Genomic DNA, 23,499 nt, shown 5'->3' with positions numbered 1-23,499 from the left:
TTCTAAGGAGTATAACTACGGCTCCAATTTTTAGAGTCAGAATATGTGGAGGCAAGTCATTAATTCGAAGGAATTCAAGAATTGTGCAGGAAAATGAAGTAGCCAACTTTAATCTCCAGTATTAATCTGTTGACACTAGTATATGGTTTTGAACTACCGCGTTATAAGCCCAATGACTTTAAAATTAATTAAGAATGGCAACATTCGAGAAAATGATGCCATATCTTACAGAAATGACAATCTCAAAATCATCATGTGCCAAAATTGTGGCTTGTAATTCAATGACATTTGAGAGGGAGTCGGCGTTATCGATTTCTTGCAAAAAGTCAGCGAATTCCATTTTTATGTCGTTTTGGCCGCATATAGTTGTGTAAGCGGCGTGCTTTGAGGAAGGTCAAAGAGCGGACTAATAAAATTATAAGTAAATAATTGTTGTGCGCTAAGAATGTGGCATAGGAATAATAATTTTCGCACCAGAAGGAATGGAATATCGTTACCTATGATATGTTTTAGAAGACGATTCACACACATTAATGAACGACTATTTGACATAGGGCTTTATCCCATATTGAGTAATGCTTGTCAAATATCGTCAGCTGCTTTGGAATGTAATTTCAATCCAGATATCAAGCTCTCATTTAAATTTAGAGAAATTTTGAATATAATGTGCACTGTGCAAGTGGTGTGGAGATGAACAGCTACTATTCCTGTCCACGAACTGCAGCTGACCAGTAAGATTTCTGAATGCGCATGCGTGCCTACCCACTTCCACCTCCCCTAACGCGCCTGCTGCTCATCGCTCTCAAGGTTCAGGCGGCGTGGAAGTACTGGCTAGCGCAGTGACCAATGAGAATGCTACATTTCTATTCAATAATTTAAAAATACGCGACGAGATTTTAATGCTTTTAAAGACACTCTACACATCTGCAGGTCAAGAGCTTTCGTCAGAATGCTTTACGATGTCGATCGGTTCAGACGTTCTCTCAAAATCGATGTTACAAAATTCAGCTTAACAAGTTTGTTGGAAAGTAACACAAATTTAAATGAATGAAACATGTCCGATGGCCTTGTTCTCTGTATGCTCTTAATATCGACTTGAATGACAGCAGTTTCCGAATGGCTAGTGTTTATCTGAAGGACAAATCATCTGCTTGTTTCCAGTGTAATTTCATGAACTGCGTGATAGTTGATTCTTTTTTCCTCAGTGTTTCTCTTTCTCTTTGCGATATATATTCAATAGTCCCTTTAGTATCATCTTTCTGAATTTGGGCCACAATAAATTTTCTATTTATGAGACACCCTTCTATTACCGAGTGAGTTGGCCTGCGGTTTGGGTAACGTAGCTGTGTGCTTGCATTCGGAAGAAAATGGGTTAGATTCCCACCGTTTGGAGCTTTGATGTTGTTTGAAAATGTTTCCCGTGTTTTCCAATTTTCACACTGGACAAATGATTGGGCTGTACATTAATTAAGGACACGGCTACCACCTTCCCAATAATGGCCTTTTCCCATACTCGCAGCGCCGACAACCTTCGATTCCTTAATGCGAATTTAAGCCACTAGCGAAAAGGAGGAAATGGAGTAATTATCTTGAATTAAAACTCCGAGGAGCACAGTAGCTGTTAGTTTTAAGGACAGATCATCCACGGTGTCCTCTGCCTGTCATTAGAGGCGACTAAAAGGGGTCCCAGTGGCTCTCAAATTGGGAAATTGTGTTGGCTACCATGGAACCTTTGGCTGAGTACTGGCATTATTTCCACTTACTTGTGCCAGGTTCCTCACTTTGTCTATCCTTTCCGACCCCGACGGTTCTAGAGCATTCGAGGCCTACGAAGTCATTCATGTTCACGCTCTTCGTAAATGTCGGGTCCCTTCCATTTTCTCTCTCTGATTATTGTTTATATAGAGGATGGTTGCATAGTTGTACGTTCTCTTAAAAATAACCACCACAGCCACCACTAATCGTTTCGGGGGCATCTTCAGTATTATAGAATTTTTTATATATATTATCAACCAACGTATTCATCAAAAGCTACCATTTTCATTTTTTGTCCCCCACATGAGTGGTGGTGATTATTATTTAAAGATAATATACAACTGCGCAACCATCCTCCTCCACGTGCATCTGATCAAAAAATGAGGTCTGTCACTATCCTTCCAACATGAAAAAATGTGCTTTCCTAAACTCCAACTCCAAAATATGATTTTGTTTTGTTTACATAAAAGAAGAAAATAATCATGCTGTTTCGTTGTTATTTTAAGTGCTTACGGTAGTCAGCACTACCTAGACGATACTTGGTTCCACTCAACGAGGGGGCGGTCAATATTTAATGCAACACATTATATTTCTCGGCCAATTTCGGTTTAAAAATAATTTTGTTTGGGACATCTTTGAGTATTCCCGCTTTGTCTCGTAGAGTTTCATTAATTTCCGATAGGTAGCAGCGCTATAACTATCCTTCAAAATGGCGTCTGTAACGGAGGTGCGTAGCAAACAGAGAGCAGTTATCGAGTTTCTTTTGGCGGAAAACCAGGGCATCACAGATATTCATAGGCGCTTGCGGAATGTCTACGGAGGTGTGCCTTCTGCACGAAAAGGCAAGACTTTACACAAGTCTGCGCACCCGACAGGAGCGCACAAACCTTCACTTGACTGTTGTTCCTCATCCACCCTACAGCCCCGATCTCGCGCCTTCTGCCTTCCATCTGTTTGCCCCAGCCAGGAATGCACTCCGTGGGAAAAAAAAACTACCTGGATGATGGAGAAGATGCCGATGCAGCAAGACGTTGTCTACGGCATCGACTCCTCGAGTGGTACCATGTAGTCATACAGGTCCTCGCATTACGGTGGCGTAAGGCCGTAGCACTGAACGGAGATTTTGTCGAAAAGTAGGGTATTGTAGCAAAAGGATTGGGGAATAACATGGTGTGTTTGAATCCTCAATAAAAACGACCAGCTTTTAGGAAAAAAATGTGCTGCATTATATATATAACTCCCTCCGTACTAAAATATTGAACGAGTTTCATGAGCATACACATGGGTATTACTAAATAGTGTATATAAAGAGTGGTATTTGGTCCCTTTTATATAAAAAGCGGTACAATTTCTGTGTATTCTCGATATCGCTTTACAGGGATAATTTTCTGTTGGAGCTCTCATTGGTTGAACAGGAAGCCTCTGTGGTGTTTTACGCTCTATGAAATGATACCTTTGTGACTGAGGAGGACAAACATATGGATAGAACTGTAATTACGTTGAACGCACAAGATGTAGCGCCTTTGTGGAATAGAATTTCGTTGACCAATGTAAACTCGTCCGCATGTTGATGAATATTCTGCAAAGAGCAAACAAAGTCGCACGTAAATTAAAAGAAGAATAGAATGTTTGTCTCCATTTAAGCTGGATAATATTCGCCAGTTATGTACCAAAAAGTCATCGAAAGAGGCGTACTCATCACGATAGCATTTATATTCCTATCAAGTTTCAACATCAAATAAAGTGTATTTTTATATAAAAAGAGAAAAAATATACTGGGCACTGATTCACTGTTTTCATGTTATAAAGTATTCATTAGGTAAGGGTTATTCTGCCCGAAGGCAGGTCCGAGCCTCCGCAGAGGTGTTCGTGAGCCGGAGTTTACGTGCGGTAGAGTGGCCAGTTCCTTTCCGCTCCTCCATTCCCTTACCCCCAACCAACAGCGCATGGCAACCCATCCAACTCCTGACCACGCCCAATGTTGCTTAACTTCGGAGATCTCACGGGATCCGGTGTTTCAACACGGCTACTGCCGTTGGCAAGTATTCATTAATGTACGTAATTCTATTGAACAATTCATATTTTTCTGGTTCAGAAACTTAAATATTCGATTTGCTCCGTGATGTGTTACTACAAAATAAGCAGACCGTGGGAAACAAATGGAAAAAAAAAATAAATGTTTCGATTAAAAAACAAATGACTGAATGTAATTTTTTTGTGGTTTGTTTAGAAATGTATTATAAGCAGGTGAATTACTTGACAGTATATTTTAAATTGAATGTGTAGATTAAGTATCTGACACATTAAAATAGTCCGCCTCTGTGGTGTAGTGGTTAGCGTGATTAGCTGCCACCCCCGGAGGCCCGGGTTCGATTCCCGGCTCTGCCACGAAATTTGAAAAGTGGTATGAGGGCTGGAACGGGGTCCACTCAGCCTCGGGAGCTCAACTGAGTAGAGGTGGGTTCGATTCCCACCTCAGCCATCCTGGAAGTGGTTTTCCGTGGTTTCCCACTTCTCCTCCAGGCGAATGCCGGGATGGTACCAAACATAAGGCCACGGCCGCTTCCTTCCCTCTTCCTTGCCTATCCCTTCCAATCTTCCCATCCCTCCACAAGGCCCCTGTTCAGCATGGCAGGTGAGGCCGCCTGGGCGAGGTACTGGTCATTCTCCCCAGTTGTATCCCCGACCAAGAGTCTGAAGCTCCAGGACACTGCCCTTGAGGCGGTAGAGGTGGGATCCCTCGCTAAGTCCGAGGGAAAAACCGAACCTGGAGGGTAAACAGATGATGATGACACATTAAAATATAAGGTCTCTCATATAGGTAAACTAAGGACGAACGCACCGTGGTTGTACTCTGCGCTACGGCAGCTGCCTCAGCTGAACTTACGTCGCGCTCGGCCGCCCTGCTTTAAGCGTTTATATAATCTTATAATTATGAAATCTTAATAAAAGATGCTGGAAGCGTCATTCTTCCTGGGTTATACAGGCATTGTATCTGGTAACCACATTCTGACTGACCGGAGTGAGTTCTGCCGCTGCAATATTTCTGATTTCATTCGTAATGTTTTATTTCAGTTCCTACAATGTGTGAGGATTTTTAGGTACACTTTTTCTTTCAGTTTACCCCACAAGTAAAAATCACACACTGTTAGATCTAAGGAACGATGGGCAAATAGACAAGAACTCATCACTCTGTCTGCAAACACTTCTGAGACTGTAAGAAGAGAAACTCCTCCTGTATGAACAGGGGCTGATTCTTCTTGAAACCGTGCACGAGACTTTTCTTTTTCCGTTAATTGATGGAAGAAATGCGTCAAAATATCATCTTTGTACCACCCTGCATTTACTGTCGTCTCGAAACAAACAGGCCCAATTGTTCGTCTTGCACTAACAGCACACCAAACACCAAGCTTCCTACCATTCTATCATGTATCGCGATTGACCTCCCCAAGGAATTTGATTTGGAGACTACTGGCAGAAATGAGTACAATTGGACTAGAGAAAGGCGTGACTCAATGGGTGGCTATATTCCTAGAAAACAGAATGCAGAGAATTAGAGTGGGTGCAGCTTTAATTGACTCTGTAACAATTAAGAGGGGAATTCCTCAAAGCAGTAGTATTGGACCTTTAGGTTTTCTTACATAAATGTTATGAGTAAAGAAGTAGAATCAGAGATAAAGCATTTTGTGGGTGATGTTATTCTGTATAGAATAGTAATTAAGTTACAAGATTGCGAGCAACTGCAAAACGACCTCAGTAATGTTGTGAGATGAACAGAATGCTATGTACAGGAACCTGGTTTCACCCTCTCCTTTCCTACTATAATACACGGTGAAGCCGAACTACACTGACAGACTTTTGGAGGCTGTTCAGGGATAGCTTCAGAGTATACTGGTACCAGTGACCCGTAGTTTCCGATGGCTCATTACAGAATAATTGAAATTCGCTTGTGTTTTTGCTCCAATAAACCTTATACCTGTATCGAGCAAGAAATAATAATAACAATGTATACTTTTACGTTCGTCTTAAATGCTTAGTTATTGGCAGACGCCGGGGTGTCGGAATGTTACTCTGCGGGAGTTCTTTGACGTGCCGGAAGGCAGCGACACACAGTTGTTACCTTCAAAACATCCCTTAAAGCATGTTACAGGATTTTTTACTGCTGTGAAGGTATTTTCGCAGGAATAGGGATGACTGTGCTAACAAACTGAATAAATCATAATTATATTATTAATCGGTAACGGACCACCGGATATCACGTATCCCTTCTCCCAATTTTTCGCAGAAGGTATCCTTGAACAACACCCGATTTTTTTATTTTTTTATTTTTTTGTGTGGAGTTCGGCTTGACGCTATATATCACATTATTCATTTTATCTTATTAAGTCCTCTCCTGAGAATGACGTCAAGAAGGGCATCCGATCGTAAAAGCTCGTTGCAATAATTAATCTCATTTAATATCCAGCTCCATGGCTATATGGTTAGCGTACTGGCCTTAGGTCACAGAGGTCACGGGTTCGATTCCCGGCAGGGTCGGGAATTTTAACCATAATTGGTTAATTCCGCTGGCACGGGGGCTGGGGTATGTGTCGTCTTCATCATCATTTCATCCTCATCACGACGCGCAGGTCATCTAAGGGTGTCATCTCAAAAGACCTGCATCTGGCGAGCCGAACTTGTCCTCGGACGCTCCCGGCACTAAAAGCCATACGCCATTTCATTTCATTTCATCTCATTTCACAACCGATCCCGTAGAGGAAAGGGAAAAGTGCTGGACATGCAACATCTTATGGTGTCAGTTTCTTGGCCGTAGACATTTTTATCTGACGCCATTGAGGCAGACTACAGGACATTTCAATTTAAACCACCAGGTGGCAGAGAAATCGGAAATATATGCTGGGTATTTAATTAATCGTCCTGAATAAATTCGACGTTGTGTGTTAACAACGTTGTACTCGTGTTTCGAAATGATTGTCTTCATAATCTAGCTTAGAGATATTCTTAAAGAGAATCTAGCTGTACAATGATAACTTCGTATCATAACGTATTATGAGGTATATTGATTAAATTCCAAGATTTTTTCGGAGATTATGATCATATTTACTTATAAATACTTTTGGTATTTATCATATTGACTTTGTTTTCATTACAGTGCCTCCGCATAATATTACAATTCTGGATGAATATGGCGATCCCCTCGTTCGACCAGAACTAGGACCTTACACAGAGGGCACTACAGTTCGTATCGCCTGCATCGCTTGGGGAGGTGAGTTCTTACTTTCTGTAAAATTATTTTTTTCATCAGCACAGCAACAATCTGTTTCATAATTGCAACTAATTTAGATTAATGCACATACATAAATACATGCATACATACGTACATACATACATACATTATCATTATAGACCGTTATGCCTTTCAGCGTTCAGTCTGCAAGCCTCCGTGAATTTACTAACCGTCACAACAATCCTCTGTTCTCAACTAGTGCCGTGGCCTCATTTAGTTCTATACCTCTTATCTTTAAATCGTTAGAAACTGAGTCTAACAATCGTCGTCTTCGTCTCCCTCTACTCCTCTCACCCTCTATGACCGAGTCCATTATTCTCCTACGTAAGATAACAGAATATATATATCTAAAGCTGTTATCGTCATCCTTGTAGGGGAGTGACTGACTTTTAACTTAGAATATGGTAGCGAGAAGGTTGTTGTTTTGATGATATTGCATAATCAAGATCGTATGATGTCACAGAATCCTCTTGCGCTCTCAGACCTTATGGTGATAGGCAGTACAGCACATCTTGTAAATTTGTGTCATATAGAGGAAAATTTGGTCTCTTCGTTCTATACGACCGGAGTGAGGATAAAATCTGGGTCATATTTCTGCATTTTGTTTGAATTGTTGAGATTAAAAATGGAAATATTCCACCTTTTTGACCACATTAAACTGAGATCATGTAGCTTATACGCAGTCGTATAAAAAAGTGGAAAGAAGGAAAAGAATCAAGGAATATTTTGGCGCAATTGGACGTTGAAGTTCAGAGTCAGGTTTAAAAGTAAAATATTCAGCTTGTAACCAATTTGATTGCAACGCTAGGAGAACATCATAAAATTATCATAGAGGCAAAAATGGTAGCCCCTTTATTTTGTTTTCACACAGTACTAAATGAAGAAATTAAGGACAAAAAATGGTGTCCAGCTCAATTTAAATAAATAAGTTCAAACATTTGACTTTCATAATAGAGGAAAAAGTGTACGTTCTCCAACTTGATCTCACCCATTCAATTATAATTTAGATATTGTACCCGTAAATACTAGTCAACAGCCGGAGAACACTGAGACACCTCAGAGGTGCTAGGTTCGCAAATGGGACGCCCAAGTAAAACAACCAAGGATGTGGCATGCATAGGAAAATGAATTGAAATTGTGGCACATAATAAAGAAAATATAGAGTAAAATTCACATGTGGCATGGTTTATTAACAAAAATAATCTCAGAATGTCATCCTTCAACAACTATGATTGTGAAAATGATCGCAAATAAAATTTTAAAATGCATCTCTTGACGTACAAACAAAATAAATCAAATGGGGTGGTACATGATTCTTCGCCCTATCTTGCCCTAACAAATCACAGTTACATATTAATTTCGATCATTTTGTTCAGGTAAACAGATTTCATTTAATTAACGGAAAGCTCTGGGTTCTGATGGTCCACTCTGAAATATTAGAAAGAAGAAAAATAAAATTAAATTTGGTACGATCATCATATCAAGTTTTCAATTATTTATCCAAAGTTTAAATTTTACTTTGACATAATTTGATGCTATAATTTCTCTTTAAAATAAATCGACTCAACGAAATAATTATCTGTTCAGTTAACAGTCGCTTACTAAATTAGTGAAATTAAATAAATAAAATAAAGTCTGGAAATATCACGATAGTCATTTCAAATGGTCTGCCTAACGCAAAATCTAACTCCTGAAACGCCACGTCACAAATCCCTGATGCGAATATCAAAGAAAGTAACACCCCTCACCTAGTATAACAATATCTGAGACAATAAGATAAAGGGTGAACCCAAATTACCATAACCATGATTACAATACTAAGTTACACTAAAATCTACAAAATATATTACAGTATCTACACATATGGCTACACGGAAGATGATCATAGCGTCAAAATACCATCGAATAATTCTAGCATAGCTAAGTGTACCTCAAGGTTTCTAATATTCAGGCAGATGACCTGGCTGAAAGTCCTCGACATTCGGGAAAGGTCTCGAATTCGGGCAAAGTCTAGAAGATTGTTCCAGAACCACTGTGATTTAACGCGAACATTACAGTTACAAATTACGGAGAACTCGGGATAGAACCTAATTAGACATAATTAATCGAAGACGTAGTCGAACTCAAATATACGCAGACTCATTATCCAAAATCACGCAAATATTCACCATATTACCAATCAATCAATCAATCAATCAATCAATCAATCAATCAATCAAGCAAGCAAGCAAGCAAGCAAGCAAGCAAGCAAGCAAGCAAGCAAGCAAGCAAGCAAGCAATCTATCAATCACTACTGATCTGCATTTAGGGCAGTCGCCCAGGTGGCGGATTCCCTATCTGTTGTTTTTCTACCCTTTTCTTAAATGATTGCAAAGAAATTGCAAATTTATTGAACATCTCCCTCGATAAGTTATTCCAATACCTAACTCCCCTTCCTATAAACGAATATTTGCCCCAATTTGTCCTCTTGAATTCCAACTTTATCTTCATATTGTGATCTTTCCTACTTTTAAAGACACCATCCAAACTTATTCTTCTACTGATGTCCTCCCACGCCATCTCTCCTCTGACAGCTCGGAACATACCACTTAGTCGAGCAGCTCGTCTCCTTTCTCCCAAGTCTTCCCAGCCCAAACTTTGCAACATTTTTGTAACGCTACTCTTTTGTCGGAAATCACCCAGAACAAATCGAGCTGCTTTTCTTCGGATTTTTTCCAGTTCCTGAATCAAGTAATCCTGATAAGGGTCCCATACACTGGAATCATACTCAAGTTGAGGTCTCACCAGAGAAAAATATGCTCTCTCCTTTACATCCTTACTACAACCCCTAAATACTCTCATAACCATGTGCAGAGATCTGTACCCCTTATTTACAATCATATTTATGTGATTACCCCAATGAAGATCTTTCCTTATATTTATACCTAGGTATTTACAATGATCCCCAAAGGGAACTTTCACCCCATCAAAGCAGCAATTAAAACTGAGAGGACTTTTCCTATTTGTGAAACTCACAACCTGACTTTTATCCCCATTTATCATCATACCATTGCCTACTGTCCATCTCACAACACTATCGAGGTAACCCTCCAGCCGCTCACAATCTTGTAACTTATTTATTACTCTGTACAGAATAACATCATCTGCGAAAAGCCTTATCTCTGATTTCACCTCTTTACACATATCATTGATATATATAAGAAAACATAAAGGTCCAATAATACTGCCTTGAGGAATTCCCCACTTAATTTTTACAGGGACAGATAAAGCTTCACCTACTCTAATTCTCTGAGTTCTACTTTCTAGAAACAGAGCCACCCAATCGGTCATTCTTTTGTCAAGTCCAATTGCACTTATTTTTGCCAGTAGTTTCCCATGATCTTCCCTATCAAAAGCCTTAGATAAGTCGATCGCAATACAGTCCAATTGACCTCCTGAATCCAGGATATCTACTATATCTTGCTGGAATCCTACAAGATGGGCTTCAGTGGAATAACCTTTCCTAAACACAAACTGCCTTCTGTCAAACCATTTATTAATTTTGCAAACATGTCTTATGTAATCGGAAAGAATGCTTTCCCAAAGCTTACATACAATGCATGTCAAACTGACTGGCCTAATTATCATTTGCCTCAATATTCTTCTGTAATCATGGCGGGACTCTATTCTCGAAGAAATATGTCAATTATGCACTACAATTTAATCTCTCTCGGAGACACAAACTTATCACATTAATAGTAGTGAAATCTATAATAATGACCCATATTATACGACGATACACTTGTGATCCGCCCCGGGATCTCACAAATTCATTACAATAGCATCACGCAACAAGTCCTACGCATATATAATTCTCGAAGATCCAATACATCTGCCGGTTCTCGAGTCTCCATTTAACTATCTCTACACTGCATTTACATACACGGATTCTGATTCAAAATAACGGAATCATTTTTCAAGATTTAAGTTCAAAAATCACACATCATTATATTCCAACGGATACCATATGCAAGTATAATCCGTTTCAGTACGACGACTGTACAGCCAGGAAAATCTAATCTATGTACTCGAATATTCTAACATCATTCTCCACCAATCGTGGCTATAATAAATTTATAAGATGAAACCATGAGAATTATTACCAACTGATGCACCGAGCATAATTCAAAAATCACATATACCATTCAACGTTATATTAAGCCTATCTAACGGAGATAAGTTGGTATTACAATAGGACAAAATACTACAACTACACAACTCCAACAAACTGCAAGATCATTTACCAATTATAACTACATAACTATCCCACTACAGAACAGATATTATTATACAATTGCGTCGACTTAGCATTAAGATGTCTTCATGATACTGGACGGCTGGTCGTCCTCAATAGTACAATTGTATGTGCCTTCCTCTCAACCCATTGCTGCCGGCTACGGTCTCATAGTTTAGGCCTCCATCGTAGCACTCACACACACGGCTTTCAGTAACATCACCATGATGAAATTTGTAACTGTGCTCTTCTTGGATTTCTAGCTGAAACTGGTGCAATAAAAATTAATAAATGAGTCACACCACCAATTCCTGGAAATATTGTCCAAAGAATATACTGTAGAAAACTCGACTTATCTTAACGTCTGTTGTATTATGTGCGTTGGCGAACAGGATAGCCCAATGATGTATATTTGCGAGGCATACAGCAACTTTAAATCAAAGTTCTTCAGATCCTGCATAAGGTATAACCGTCCGCTATCGAACCAAGTCCTTCGCCTGAATGGCGTGTCGAAGACTACTGACGTACGGCGACTAACTGACCCAGTAACCTACTTTCACCATCAGCTGGCGAGCTGGGGTCCTTGAAGCATTGCACACGCGTGCTCAGACCAGAAACCTCGTCATATTCACAACTATAATAATTTCCCACATTTCTTTTACTCGCGAGATAACATTCAGAAATGTTGTCATTATTATTATTATTATTATTATTGGAATACACATAGCCTTTTTAGCACGCCGTTTAATAGTATCACTAATCATTTGCTAAGTTGGATACAGCTGATGACAGTCTACAGGTTTGTCGTACGCTCGCGAGGCGCATTTTTCTTCCTTTCTTTCTTCGTTTCTTTCTTTCTTTCACAAAACGGGTTCATTCCTAACCGCCGACACCAGTATGAAGTCTTATGGCTTAAATAAACTAATTAGATGAGTACTAAGTCTACAGGTGAAGTCAATGTGAATGCAAAGAGCACTAATTCCAAAATATACCACTCGGTTCATATATTCGAGCCATCTGGCCTTTCGAAACTGTCACAATACAGGATGTTTACAAATGAATATCGGAGATTTAACGCCTTATAATATTGAATACGTTAAACTTACAGTCGTACATTATATGTCAAATGAAAGAGCAACTCAAACAGTTTTGTTTGTTGGCACCAGTGCTCATGTACATGCAATGGTTTCGCCGCAATCCGCTAGAAAGCGGTAGTAGTACGTCGTTATGCCAGTGAGGTGGCGCACCATCTTGATGGAAAATGAAGTTCTCTGGCTCATTTTCTCATTTTCTTCCAACTGAGAGAAGAGCTATTGCTCTAGTTTATCGAGGTAAGAAGTACCAGTTACAGTACGTTCACCATAAAAGAAAGGCCCATAAACCTTTCGCCGGGATACGGCAAAAAACATTCACTTTAGGGGAATCTCGTTGCATTTGTACCAACTCGTGAGGATTTTCTGAACCCCAGATGCGCACATTATGAGTGTTTACATGTCAACTAAGGTGAAAGACCGATTCATCACAGAAAACAACACGATTCATAAACTCATAATCATGTAACAACATGTCGTATGCGAAGTTGGCACGTAATCTGTGGTCTGCCGGCTTTAGAGCCTGTAATAACTGTTAACGGTAAGGACGTAGCTGTAAGCGTTTTCTTACAACTTTCCAAACGGTCGACGCAGGAAGTTGTAATTCACGACTAGCCTTTCGGACTGATTTCTTTGGGCTACGAGTGAATGACTCTCTCACTCGCTCAACAGTCTCTTCACTTAATCTTGGTCGTCCCTTGCTCTTCCCTTTACAAAGGCAACCGGTGTCTTCAAACGTATGATACCATCTGCGAATGTTTTTATCACTTGGAGGATCACAACCGAACTTAATGCGGAACGCACGTTGCACAGTAACTACAGATTCTGTCTTTGAAAACTGCAAAACACATAAAGCTTTCTGTTCACTAGTCGCCATCTTTGCTACTACCGCTGTCTAGCGGATTGCAGCAAAACCGTTGCACGTACATGCGCAATGGTGCCAACAAACAAAACGGTTTGAGTTGCTCTTTCATTTGACATATAATGTATAACTGTAAGTTTAACGTATTCAATATTATAAGGCTTTAAAACTCCGATATTCATTTCTAAACACCCTGTATATGTAGTCGAATTGTTTGTCTTGTTGATGGTGGTGATTGTATAAGTATAATAGGTATTTTCAAAGTATTAATAAGCAAGGAAGCAGATACACTGCCTGACAAAAAGTTAAACTGAAAGACCATGTGCCCTTATTGAAATCATTACAAGAAAGAGACAAGGAGTTGGCAGTTACGGGTGGAACGTTGGCGCCGGGTAGGTAGGGAGTCGCATCCCCACCCCCTCCAACACGTTCGCTCCCAACGCATGCTGTTATTCGGTTTGGAATGGTGTCAAACAGCCTTTGGATTCTCACCTGAGGCAATTTCGTCTACAGTTGTTGCAGCTGTTCCTCCAGATCCCTCAGGTTGGTACTGGGACGGAGTAACCTTCCAATGTCACCCAACACGTGTTCAATGGTGAGAAGGTCCAAGGAACTTGCTAGCCACGAGAGAAGATAAATATGCTCTAAACAGTCCATAGACACACGTGCTGTGTGTGGACATCCACTATGTTGTTGGAACACTGTGTCAGGGTGTTGTGCCATAAGGGATAGGAGGTGCGGACGAAGAATGTCTGAGACGTATAGCTGTGCCGTCAAAGTCTGCCGAAGCACTATTGAACATGACATGAGCGCATATCCTATGACACCCAACACCATGTTGTCAGTGATTACGGCTATGTGTCTTTCCACAATATAGTCAGGATCTGCCTTCTGCCCTCGACGCCACCAAACCCGCACACTATGGTTATCGGACGTTATGGAGAAGCGGGTCTCATCGCTGGACATGATGCGACGCCAGTCTTCCTCTGTCCATTCCACCTGGGCAAGGCACCACTCCAAACAGAAGTTTTGGTATTCTGTTGTCAATGGCAACCGACGCAAAGGGTGGTAGGACCCCAATCCGTCGTTGAGACACTGTGCGGGAACTCACAGGATGTTGTAGAGTCTCTAGTACATGTTCGCGAATGGCGGGTGCCAATGGTACTGGATCATGCAATGCTTGGCGCACCATACGACGGTCCTCCCTCGGGGTGGTGTTTCTTGGTCGACAATACTACCAACCAGCCTCATGAATTTCAAATGCTGTCAATTGTGGATAGGCAGTCTAACGCGTCTGCGAGGCATCGCGGGTGCTTCTTACTGTACGTAGTCCTCTCTGCACATCTTGCTTAACTGACTGACTGACTGACTGACTGACTGACTGACTGACTGACTGACTGACTGACTGACTGACTGACTGACTGACTGACTGACTGACTGACTGACCTGTAACAACCTATCAATAACAGGACGGTGCCATCACGATCCTTGTACGTCTAATCATTTAATCACACAGTAATGGTATACACCCTCTACAGGGTGGCGCACGAAATGTTTTATAAAATGTGTAAACCAGGGCTCACAAACATGTCCTATCGTGAACAGAAACCTTATTTCATGCGTGATCCAACAGGTAGCATCACATCTCGCGCATGCGTACCGGCTGCCAGTTATACAGCATGGCGGACAAAGGGAGATTGACGCGTGAACAGAAAGTGAAGATAGTGTTGTTTTATGCTGAAACAAGAGCGTAGCTCGGACCCAGGAAAGGTTTCGTGTTCATTTCCGTACTCGGTGGGCTCCTTACCGGCAAACGGTATACTGAATGGCCAAGCAATTTGAAACAGAAGGCAACATACTCGAGAGAAAACGGCCCGCCTCATGCCGGTCCACTCACTGGAGAATGTTGCTGCTGTGAGAGCGGCTGTGGATCGGAGCCCCTCCAAATCCACCAGAACTGCATGTGTTCACCTGGGCATCTCTCGTCGGTCAATTCAGAGAATACTGCAGTCTGACCTTGACGTGTTTCCATACAAAATAACAAATGTTCTGGACTTCCTGAATAAACATTCCGGACCCCGTCTGATGTCCCATCGATATCCAGAGCGTTTTCAGAGCGGCTCAATCTGGCCACCGCATAGCCCCGATCTCAATCCATGCGACTTCTCCCTGTGGGGATATTTGAAGGAGACAATCTACCGCCATAAACAAGAAAATGTACAGCAATTGCAAGCGGCCATTATGACTTTCTTCTGAGGGGTGAGTGAGGACTATTGTCGTAGAGTGATCGCGAACATGCAGGTTCGTCTCGAAGCTGTTGTAACACCGAGAAGATGGACATATTGAACATGTCCTGCACACGGACTAACCATGCTCATGTCAGTGAATGTTGTAACGCTATTTTGTACTCAATATGTTGTACATTACATTTTCTATAAACAATTTCCAGTGTCCCACCCTGTAGGTGTTAAATTTTTTGTCAGGCAGTGTATGATCCTTCTAAAAGAGAGTAGAGTAGATCGGCCATAAATTCCTAAATTAGATAATTTTTGTAGACACTTCTCATTTCCAAACCCAGTGAGGTAAAGAAGGAAACATTATTCTATTGACTTTAAACAGAGCCAGGAGCCAGAATATTAATTACTTAGTAACATATATTACCTTTTTTATTTGAATTTGAATTTGCTTTACGTCGCACCGACACAGAGATGTGTTATGGCGACGATGGAATAGGAAAGGGCCGGCCCCGTGGTGTAGGGGTCGGATTCGATTCCCGGCCAGGTCAGGGATTTTTACCTGGACATGAGGGCTGGTTCGAGGTTCACTCAGCCTACGTGATTCGAATTGAGGAGGTAACTGACGGTGAGATAGCGGCCCCGGTCTAGAAAGCCAAGAATAACGGCTGAGGGGATTCGTCGTGCTGACCACACGGCACCTCGTAATCTGCAGGCCTTCGGGCTGAGCAGCGGTCGCTTGGTAGGCCAAGGCCCTTCAAGGGCTGTAGTGCCATGGGGTTTTGTTTTTTTTTTGAATAGGAAAGGGCTAGGAGTAGTAGGAAGCGGCCGTTGCTTTAATTAAGGTACGGGGCCGATGACCTCGATATTAGGCCCCTTTAAACTACAAGCATCATCATCATCAATTAAGGTACATCCCCAGCATTTGCCTTATGTGAAAATTGGAAACCACGGAAGAACATATTCAGGGCTGCCAACGGCGGCGTGCGAACCCACTAACCGCACGGCCAACTCGCCGGGTGTTATTCATTGTATTACAGTTTGATGGAATGAAATGAAATGAAATGTCGTATGGCTTTTAGTGCCGGGATATCCCAGAACGGGTTCGGCTCGCCAGGTGCAGGTCTTTCTATTTGACTTCCATAGGTGACCTGCGCGTCATGGTGGGTATGAAATGATGATGAAGACAACACATACACCCAGCCCCCGTGCCATTGGAATTAACCTATTAATGTTAATATCCCCGACCCGGCCAGGAATCGAACCCAGGACCCTCTGAACCGAAGGCCAGTACGCTGACCGTTCAGCCAACGAGTTGGACAACAGCTTGATGATTAATATATATAAAAACAAATATGTAATGGTACGTTTTTCAATCTGAGTAATAGTTTTGTTTATTATTATCATTAATCACAGACAGTCGTATCAATACACCATTTTAATTCAAAACCAGTTTTCAGACTGTAACGTCGATCATCAATGTCAAAATTATTTAAAACCTTTAAGTCCACATGAGTGTGTTGTCAAAATGAGTTTAAAAAGACCAACTGTAAAAAAAGGAAAAGAAAAGAACAAGTGTAAGAGTACGCAAACAATACGTATAAACTTACAAAGGTGTTGCAAAAGGCTTATCTCCGTGCTCAGGCTGTTCATCGAGTACTGAACAGTCGTTCAGCTTGAAGTACTGAGCGCACTGGAAGCACATGATTTTACGTCACATCAAGGTTGTAAACAAAATGCTGCTTCCGACCGGTTCATTTAAAATTTTATCAAGTTCCCTTATCTGTGCCAAGAAAATACCGATGTTTTTGTGGGTGTTTATTTCAAATCCATAATTACGTTTCAAAATTAATTTCATGTCCTTTTAGATCCCTAAAAATCTATGATTTTTCATTCATTCAATATTTGTTTACCATAAGCCTTTACATTATCTATGGAAGGCCTGGGGAAAAGGACAAGCCCCTCTACACGTAGTGCCCCCTATGCTGAGACGACTGTCTGTGATAAATAATAATAACATCATCAGGACTGTTACTAAGATGGCTTAGATATTTTATAATGATTGAACTAGTCTTGTAGTAAACAATTATCTTCATTTTACCGAAAACTACTGCGAGTGGAATCTTTTCCTTTTCAGTCTCACCCATTCGTTTCGTTTCTTGGATATTTTGGAGATTTTACTCCCTCATTATATCATATTTCTGTTTATTTTTAACTATTCGCTTTATTACACCAATAAGAGGTAAAAAATAGAGGAGTACCTGCTCTTTTAAGGAAGAGGGTTTCGGCAGAAGAAAGGGAAGTAACACAAAGGACGTGCATATCAGTTGCGGACCCGGTGGCCACCAATATACACACTCCCTAACTGAGAGTCTTTCCGTTACTCGCCTCTGACGTCAGGTACTGCGAAGAAACACACACATCCTCCATAGGGCTGTTAATCACTATAAACTAAGTCAAATATAAGGCGTAATTAAAAAATTTCCGTTTGAGGGCGTTGCTGCAGTGGACATGCAAAGCACTCCGATGCGGGTATATAAGCACGGACTTGTAGGCAAAAGGATTAGTGTGGCAGTCGTGTGGTGCCGAGGTGCGTGCGCTAAATGCGGTCCCGTGAACTATGGCGACGTTATTACCAAATGCGTCCAAACAGGACCAATGTGCTGTTATTCTGTTCCTGGCAGCCGAAGGTACAACACTGGTGGACATCTATCGGAGAATCAGGACTTTTTATGAGGCAACATGTCTGTCGAAAACCACGGTTGTGGAGTGGTGCTACAAGTTCCTTGTTGGTCGTGTTTCGACACATGACGCCGGTCGATCTGGGAGGCCAGTCTCGTCCATTACGGACAATAAGTGGGTGGTGATTGACGCTTGAAGTCCTATAATCCTGATCTCTTCCCTTGCGATTATCACGCCTTTGGTTCCCTCAAAAATCCTTGAATTGTCGACGCTTCCTGTCGGAGGAGTATGTGCAGGAGGCAGTTACGAAAGTCTTCACGCAGCAGGAAACAGTGTTTTACCACTCGAGGATCTTCAACCTGATGCGATGGTGGGATGAGTGCCTCAATGATCATGGCGATTTTTCCTAATAGGCATCCCGATTCAGGAGTGTACGGCCGTCGAAAGGAAACTGTTTGACCGCCCCCTAAAATTTAGAACACAAGATACGACAACAACAATAACGACCATAATAGGTGGTGTAATTAAAACTCAGTATTAGAGTCAGTTGTCTCAAAATATTTCATTATTTTAATTCTATGAATGCTATACTGTCCAGTCTAACTTATAACACACTCCCGGCAACAAGTTAAAGCTGTGCACAATAACATACTTCTACTAGTTCTGAAAATCATGTGGTTAAAATTCATCCAATCTAACTTGTAATAGCACCAATCCATGGCAGATAATCCAAATTCGATGCTCATAAATCATAACTATCCTCCTTACATTTTTAATCTGAAATACTAGCCGTAGTCCAATGAAGATTATCTTACTTGGCAGCGTATGTAGCGCGCCGTGCTATGTTACAACCGCAGAACCCTAAAAATTGATCATAGAAGCAGGAGATTATCAAGTAATGCACAATATCCTTCTTAAAATCCCTATAAAATCTCTATAATAATGCAGTTGATTCTTTATTAACATATATATACATACCCAAAAAAGTTTTAAACTAAACTCCTTAGCTCAACAGCCACGAAGGGCCATGGCCTATCAGGCGACCGCTGCTCGGCCGGAAGGCCTGCATATAAGAGGTGTCGTATGGTCAGCATGACGAATCCTCTAGGCAGTTATTCTTGGCTTCCTAGACCGGAGACGATATCTCATCGTCAGACAGCTTCTTAATTGTAATGATGTACGCTGAGTGAACCTCGAACCAGCCCTCAGGTCCAGGTAAAAATCTTTGTCCTGGCCAGGAAACGAAAACGGGACGTCCGAGTTAGAGGCAGGCATGCTATCCGTACACTGTGGACCAGGTAAAAAATGCTTAGAGCTCCTTTTAATTTCTTCCTAATCCATCAAGGTTTCATCTTTCTTTCTTTCTTCCTTCCTTCTTTCTTTCTTTCGTTCGCAATCAGTTTACCCTCCAGGGTTGGCTTTTCCCTCGGACTTAGCGAGGGATCCCACCTCTGCCGCCTCAAGGGCAGTTTTCTGCAGCGTGAGGCATAGTGTCGTGGATAAAACTAAGGAGGACCAGTACCTCGCCTAGGTGACCTACTTGCTATGCTGAACAGAGGCCTTATGGGGAATGGGAGGATTGATTTGTTTAAGTCTATACAGGGTGTCCCAGGAAGAATGATCAAAATTCAAGGTTATGTCAGGAACGAAAATTTGAAGCCCTATTCCGAGTGGCTTCCGAGATGAAACACAATTAATTTCCATTTGCTTTTGGGCTAGTGGCTGCCCCGTATGTATCTTATCCACCCAACCTCTCTGATGTTTTATTCTAGCACAATACACCTCATTGCTTTCAATCTTTTTCTGCCATTAAACTAGCTTGAAATGATCGTTCCTATCTCATCCCCGTATTTTGACCATTCCCCCTGGGACACTATCTAATCAGCCACATTGACGGACATTTACTTGTTCACCCAATAATTTACCTCCTTTACATGTAAAATATACAAACGACCAGTATTTTCCTCTCACGTGCTTTGATAATTAATTAGACCAGTTTGAAAACACATTTTCATATTTTATAATGGTCTAATACTACACTGAATACCACGTATCCGTATTATTTAACTGTAATCTCTAATTTCCTCTCCTCCTGGCCCTGACCTTTAACCCAATTCATTTACGGTCAGCTCTCCTAGTGTGCGGTCACCAGTTGCTTCTGTCCCAGATTATTGATGGACTTAGCTGAGCTTCCTTCTGGTCCTTATTTATAACGGAGATCCAAATTTGACGAGGTATTCCTCAGCCTTTCGATTGAGAATTTTGTATTTCCATTGCTAACGAATCTTATTGCAACGTGAAGAAAGGTTGGTAAATAAACATACAACTGGTAGCGTTCATACACAATTGTACAAGCACACAATTACTCCAGTTACCGCTCTCTGTCTGTTCTCACTGTTCAACCACACAAGTTATTCGCTCTGACTCTTAAAAACGTATATAATTAAATTACACTCACTGCTGCAACTCTCACTTAGACCCTATCTCAGTTCATGATTCAACTCACTGTACAACTATAGCGGCCGCACAGCAGTTTGCAACACTGTCCTACAAGTTCGTGGCACACATTTCACTCGCGGCGGTCTTCATTCACTGTCCCTCTTCGCTCTGCTGCACTGTTTCATCAGTTCACATGCAGCACTAACCGACCTCCAGCCACACTGTTCATTGACGGATTCCTTGCTCCACTGGACCTTTTCGATCGCTGGCAGAACTAAGTTTCGAGCTCGTCCAGCGTGCCTCATATAGGAGGCCGGCCATTTTAGATATTTCGGACGAGTAAAAACCCCTGGATTACTCTCAAATCGTGTTCCCTTGTCATGCCATTGAGTTTATTCTGGTGCCATCAAGGAGGCCTGAACGGAGATCATACAGTAATGGAAAAGCGGGATGGCCTTGCGCGGATGACTCGTCTTGACTGGTTGCTGCAATGGTGAGAGGGTGGATCCCTATCTCTATAATTTCACTCGAGACCCCATCACAATATCGTCTTCTGATCTTTACATGTAATGGTCGTACCATTACATATTTGAAGATGAGGCTTGTGTTTAAAGGGGCCTAACATCAAAGTAATCGGCCCCATTACACAGTTCGTCAACAATGTACCAGACATTGAAATTTCCCTAAATGTGGCCGTTCTGACTTTGAGTGACTACAATATCTGAAAATATTCCTTTTATCTAAGGAAAAATTATCCCCAAATTTGTGTTTAACTGCTGTTAGTTGTCTATAGTAACAATACAGTCTTGATGAGCATTAAAACATTTAATTCGGCATGGAAGACCCGCATTTCTTTCAGAGTTTTACACATATACTTTTCATCGAACAAGTATGCTTATAATTTCTCGTTTTCCGTGTACAGATACACTGCTAAATAATGTTTATCCAATATTCGGCTACAAGGACACCTTTAACATTGGCATGCAAAACATCTTCCTTTGTGCACAGTGATGGTAAATGCTGACAAACCAGAAAGTGTTATTCAACCTGTAGTAGCCCACAATCACAGGTCATATCTCCTCGTACTCCTTGTGCATAGCCCCACTTAACTAGGTTAGATTTGCATTTTGAAGCACCAGTCCGCAGTCGATTGAAGGTCTTCCAGAGGGGATACGGAACGTGAAAACCTGCAGAAGGCTCCTCCTTTAAACTCAGGGATGGGTTACGTATTTGCTGTTGCCACAGTTCACGCCTTCGTATTTCTCGGGTATCACCAAGTGGTATGGTTGTTCTTAAAAACTCTTCCTTGACCTGTGTTTAACGGGCTGCATTTGAGAGCATAAAGGATGACATGGATCGGTTGATTCCTTCCGACTTTCAAATTCCGTGGCTACTTCCCTTCTTATGTGAGCAGGAGCAATTCCTGCCTTCGGATACATATTTTCTGTTGGCTGTTGTCTCAGGCACATTGTAATTATGCTACCAGTCTCATTTACAGCAATATTCATTTGCTTAGCATGGGCAGAATTTCTCCATACGGGTGATGCATATTCTGCAACTGATAGGCCGAGGGCTAGGGCAGATATGCGTATGACATGAGGTTATGCACCCCACGATATGCCTGTTATTTATATAATAGTATTATTCCTAGTGCACACCTTTTGATTGGTGTTCAGACAGTCAGGTTTGGAAGATAATATTCTATCTAGTATCACTTTGGTGTACAAAAGTGTTCAAGGACTACTCCTGTCCATTTCACGCGCAGTTTTCTACTGCTTCTATGTTACTAAGAAAGGAACAAACTTGAGTTTTTCTGGTATTGGGTCTCAAATGATTGTTCTCGTAGTATGTAGCAAGTTCTTCGAGAAATTTTGCTAGCTTTTCTTCAACCTCTTCAAATGTGTTCCTCTGTGCTGCCCCTGCTTTGTTATCAGCGTAGATAAACTGCTTGACTTCGGTAGTAATTGGTTGGTCATTAGTGTAGATGTTATAGAGCAATGGTTCAAGAACACTTCCTTGGGTTATTCCATTGTTTTGATATATATCATGTTTATAGCAAAATATTACTTGCCTGTAGATTGAAAAGATGTGAACTGGTTCAATTCATTTTTTGACATCGAGTCTGATAAGCTTCTGTATTTGATGTTATACAAAGAGTATATTTTAAAGAATGTTTGTTGTACAGTACGAGAATATTTAATTGCTAATAAATATATTCATTACAGGTCGACCGACTCCCCGAGTCACTTGGTGGAGAGACAATATTCTAGTCGACGACTCGGATGAAGTGCTGGATGAGGATATTGTTCAGAATGTGCTGAAACTTGATAGACTGGAGCGAAGGCATCTGGACAGAGTGTACTCTTGTCAGGCGAGCAATAACGACGTCTTAGCACCGGTTTCTTCGAATGTCACAATCAATATGTACCGTAAGTAATATTAAATTTCTCTGACACATAGTTGTATTGTAATGTTCCTGGGAGTTCCTTAGTCTACTGAAATGAACAATTATATATCCATTTAGGATAAGAGGATAAGCCACTGGGATGAAGGCAGGTAGTACAGTTAAATGTAACTTTAAATATTTTCAGTTTGTCGAACTCACAAATTAAATGTACATATTCCACTATAACATACCTGTAAAAACACATTTAAACAAGGTATAAAAATGCGCACTATTAAAAAAGAATGACTTGTTTCATTCTTAAAAGAACATCATCAGATTCTATAATGTCACACACAATATTGGCAAATATTTATGTTTATTTCCGTCCAAATACCTAGGAATCTGGAACTTATCTAAATGAATTACCGCCTTGTTTCCACTCCAATATACACTGCGAGGCGTTTGAAAACCCGTTGCTCCTTCATTAGCT

At 41.1% G+C, this 23,499-nt stretch overlaps 1 protein-coding gene across 1 annotated transcript in view; it reads left to right on the top strand.

Annotated features, from left to right (window-relative positions):
* LOC136864385 (nephrin-like) overlaps positions 1–23,499 on the top strand; it is a 426,801-nt gene that overhangs the window by 115,394 nt on the left and 287,908 nt on the right. Inside the window, exons 4-5 of the mRNA XM_067141320.2 lie at positions 6,908–7,021; positions 22,849–23,052. Coding sequence (XP_066997421.2) covers positions 6,908–7,021; positions 22,849–23,052 — 318 coding nt within the window. The remainder of the gene's footprint in view (positions 1–6,907; positions 7,022–22,848; positions 23,053–23,499) is intronic.

This window comes from Anabrus simplex, chromosome 1 (genome assembly GCF_040414725.1).
Source record: "Anabrus simplex isolate iqAnaSimp1 chromosome 1, ASM4041472v1, whole genome shotgun sequence".
NCBI lineage: Eukaryota > Metazoa > Arthropoda > Insecta > Orthoptera > Tettigoniidae > Anabrus > Anabrus simplex.
This window is presented reverse-complemented; position numbering and strand designations above follow the sequence as displayed.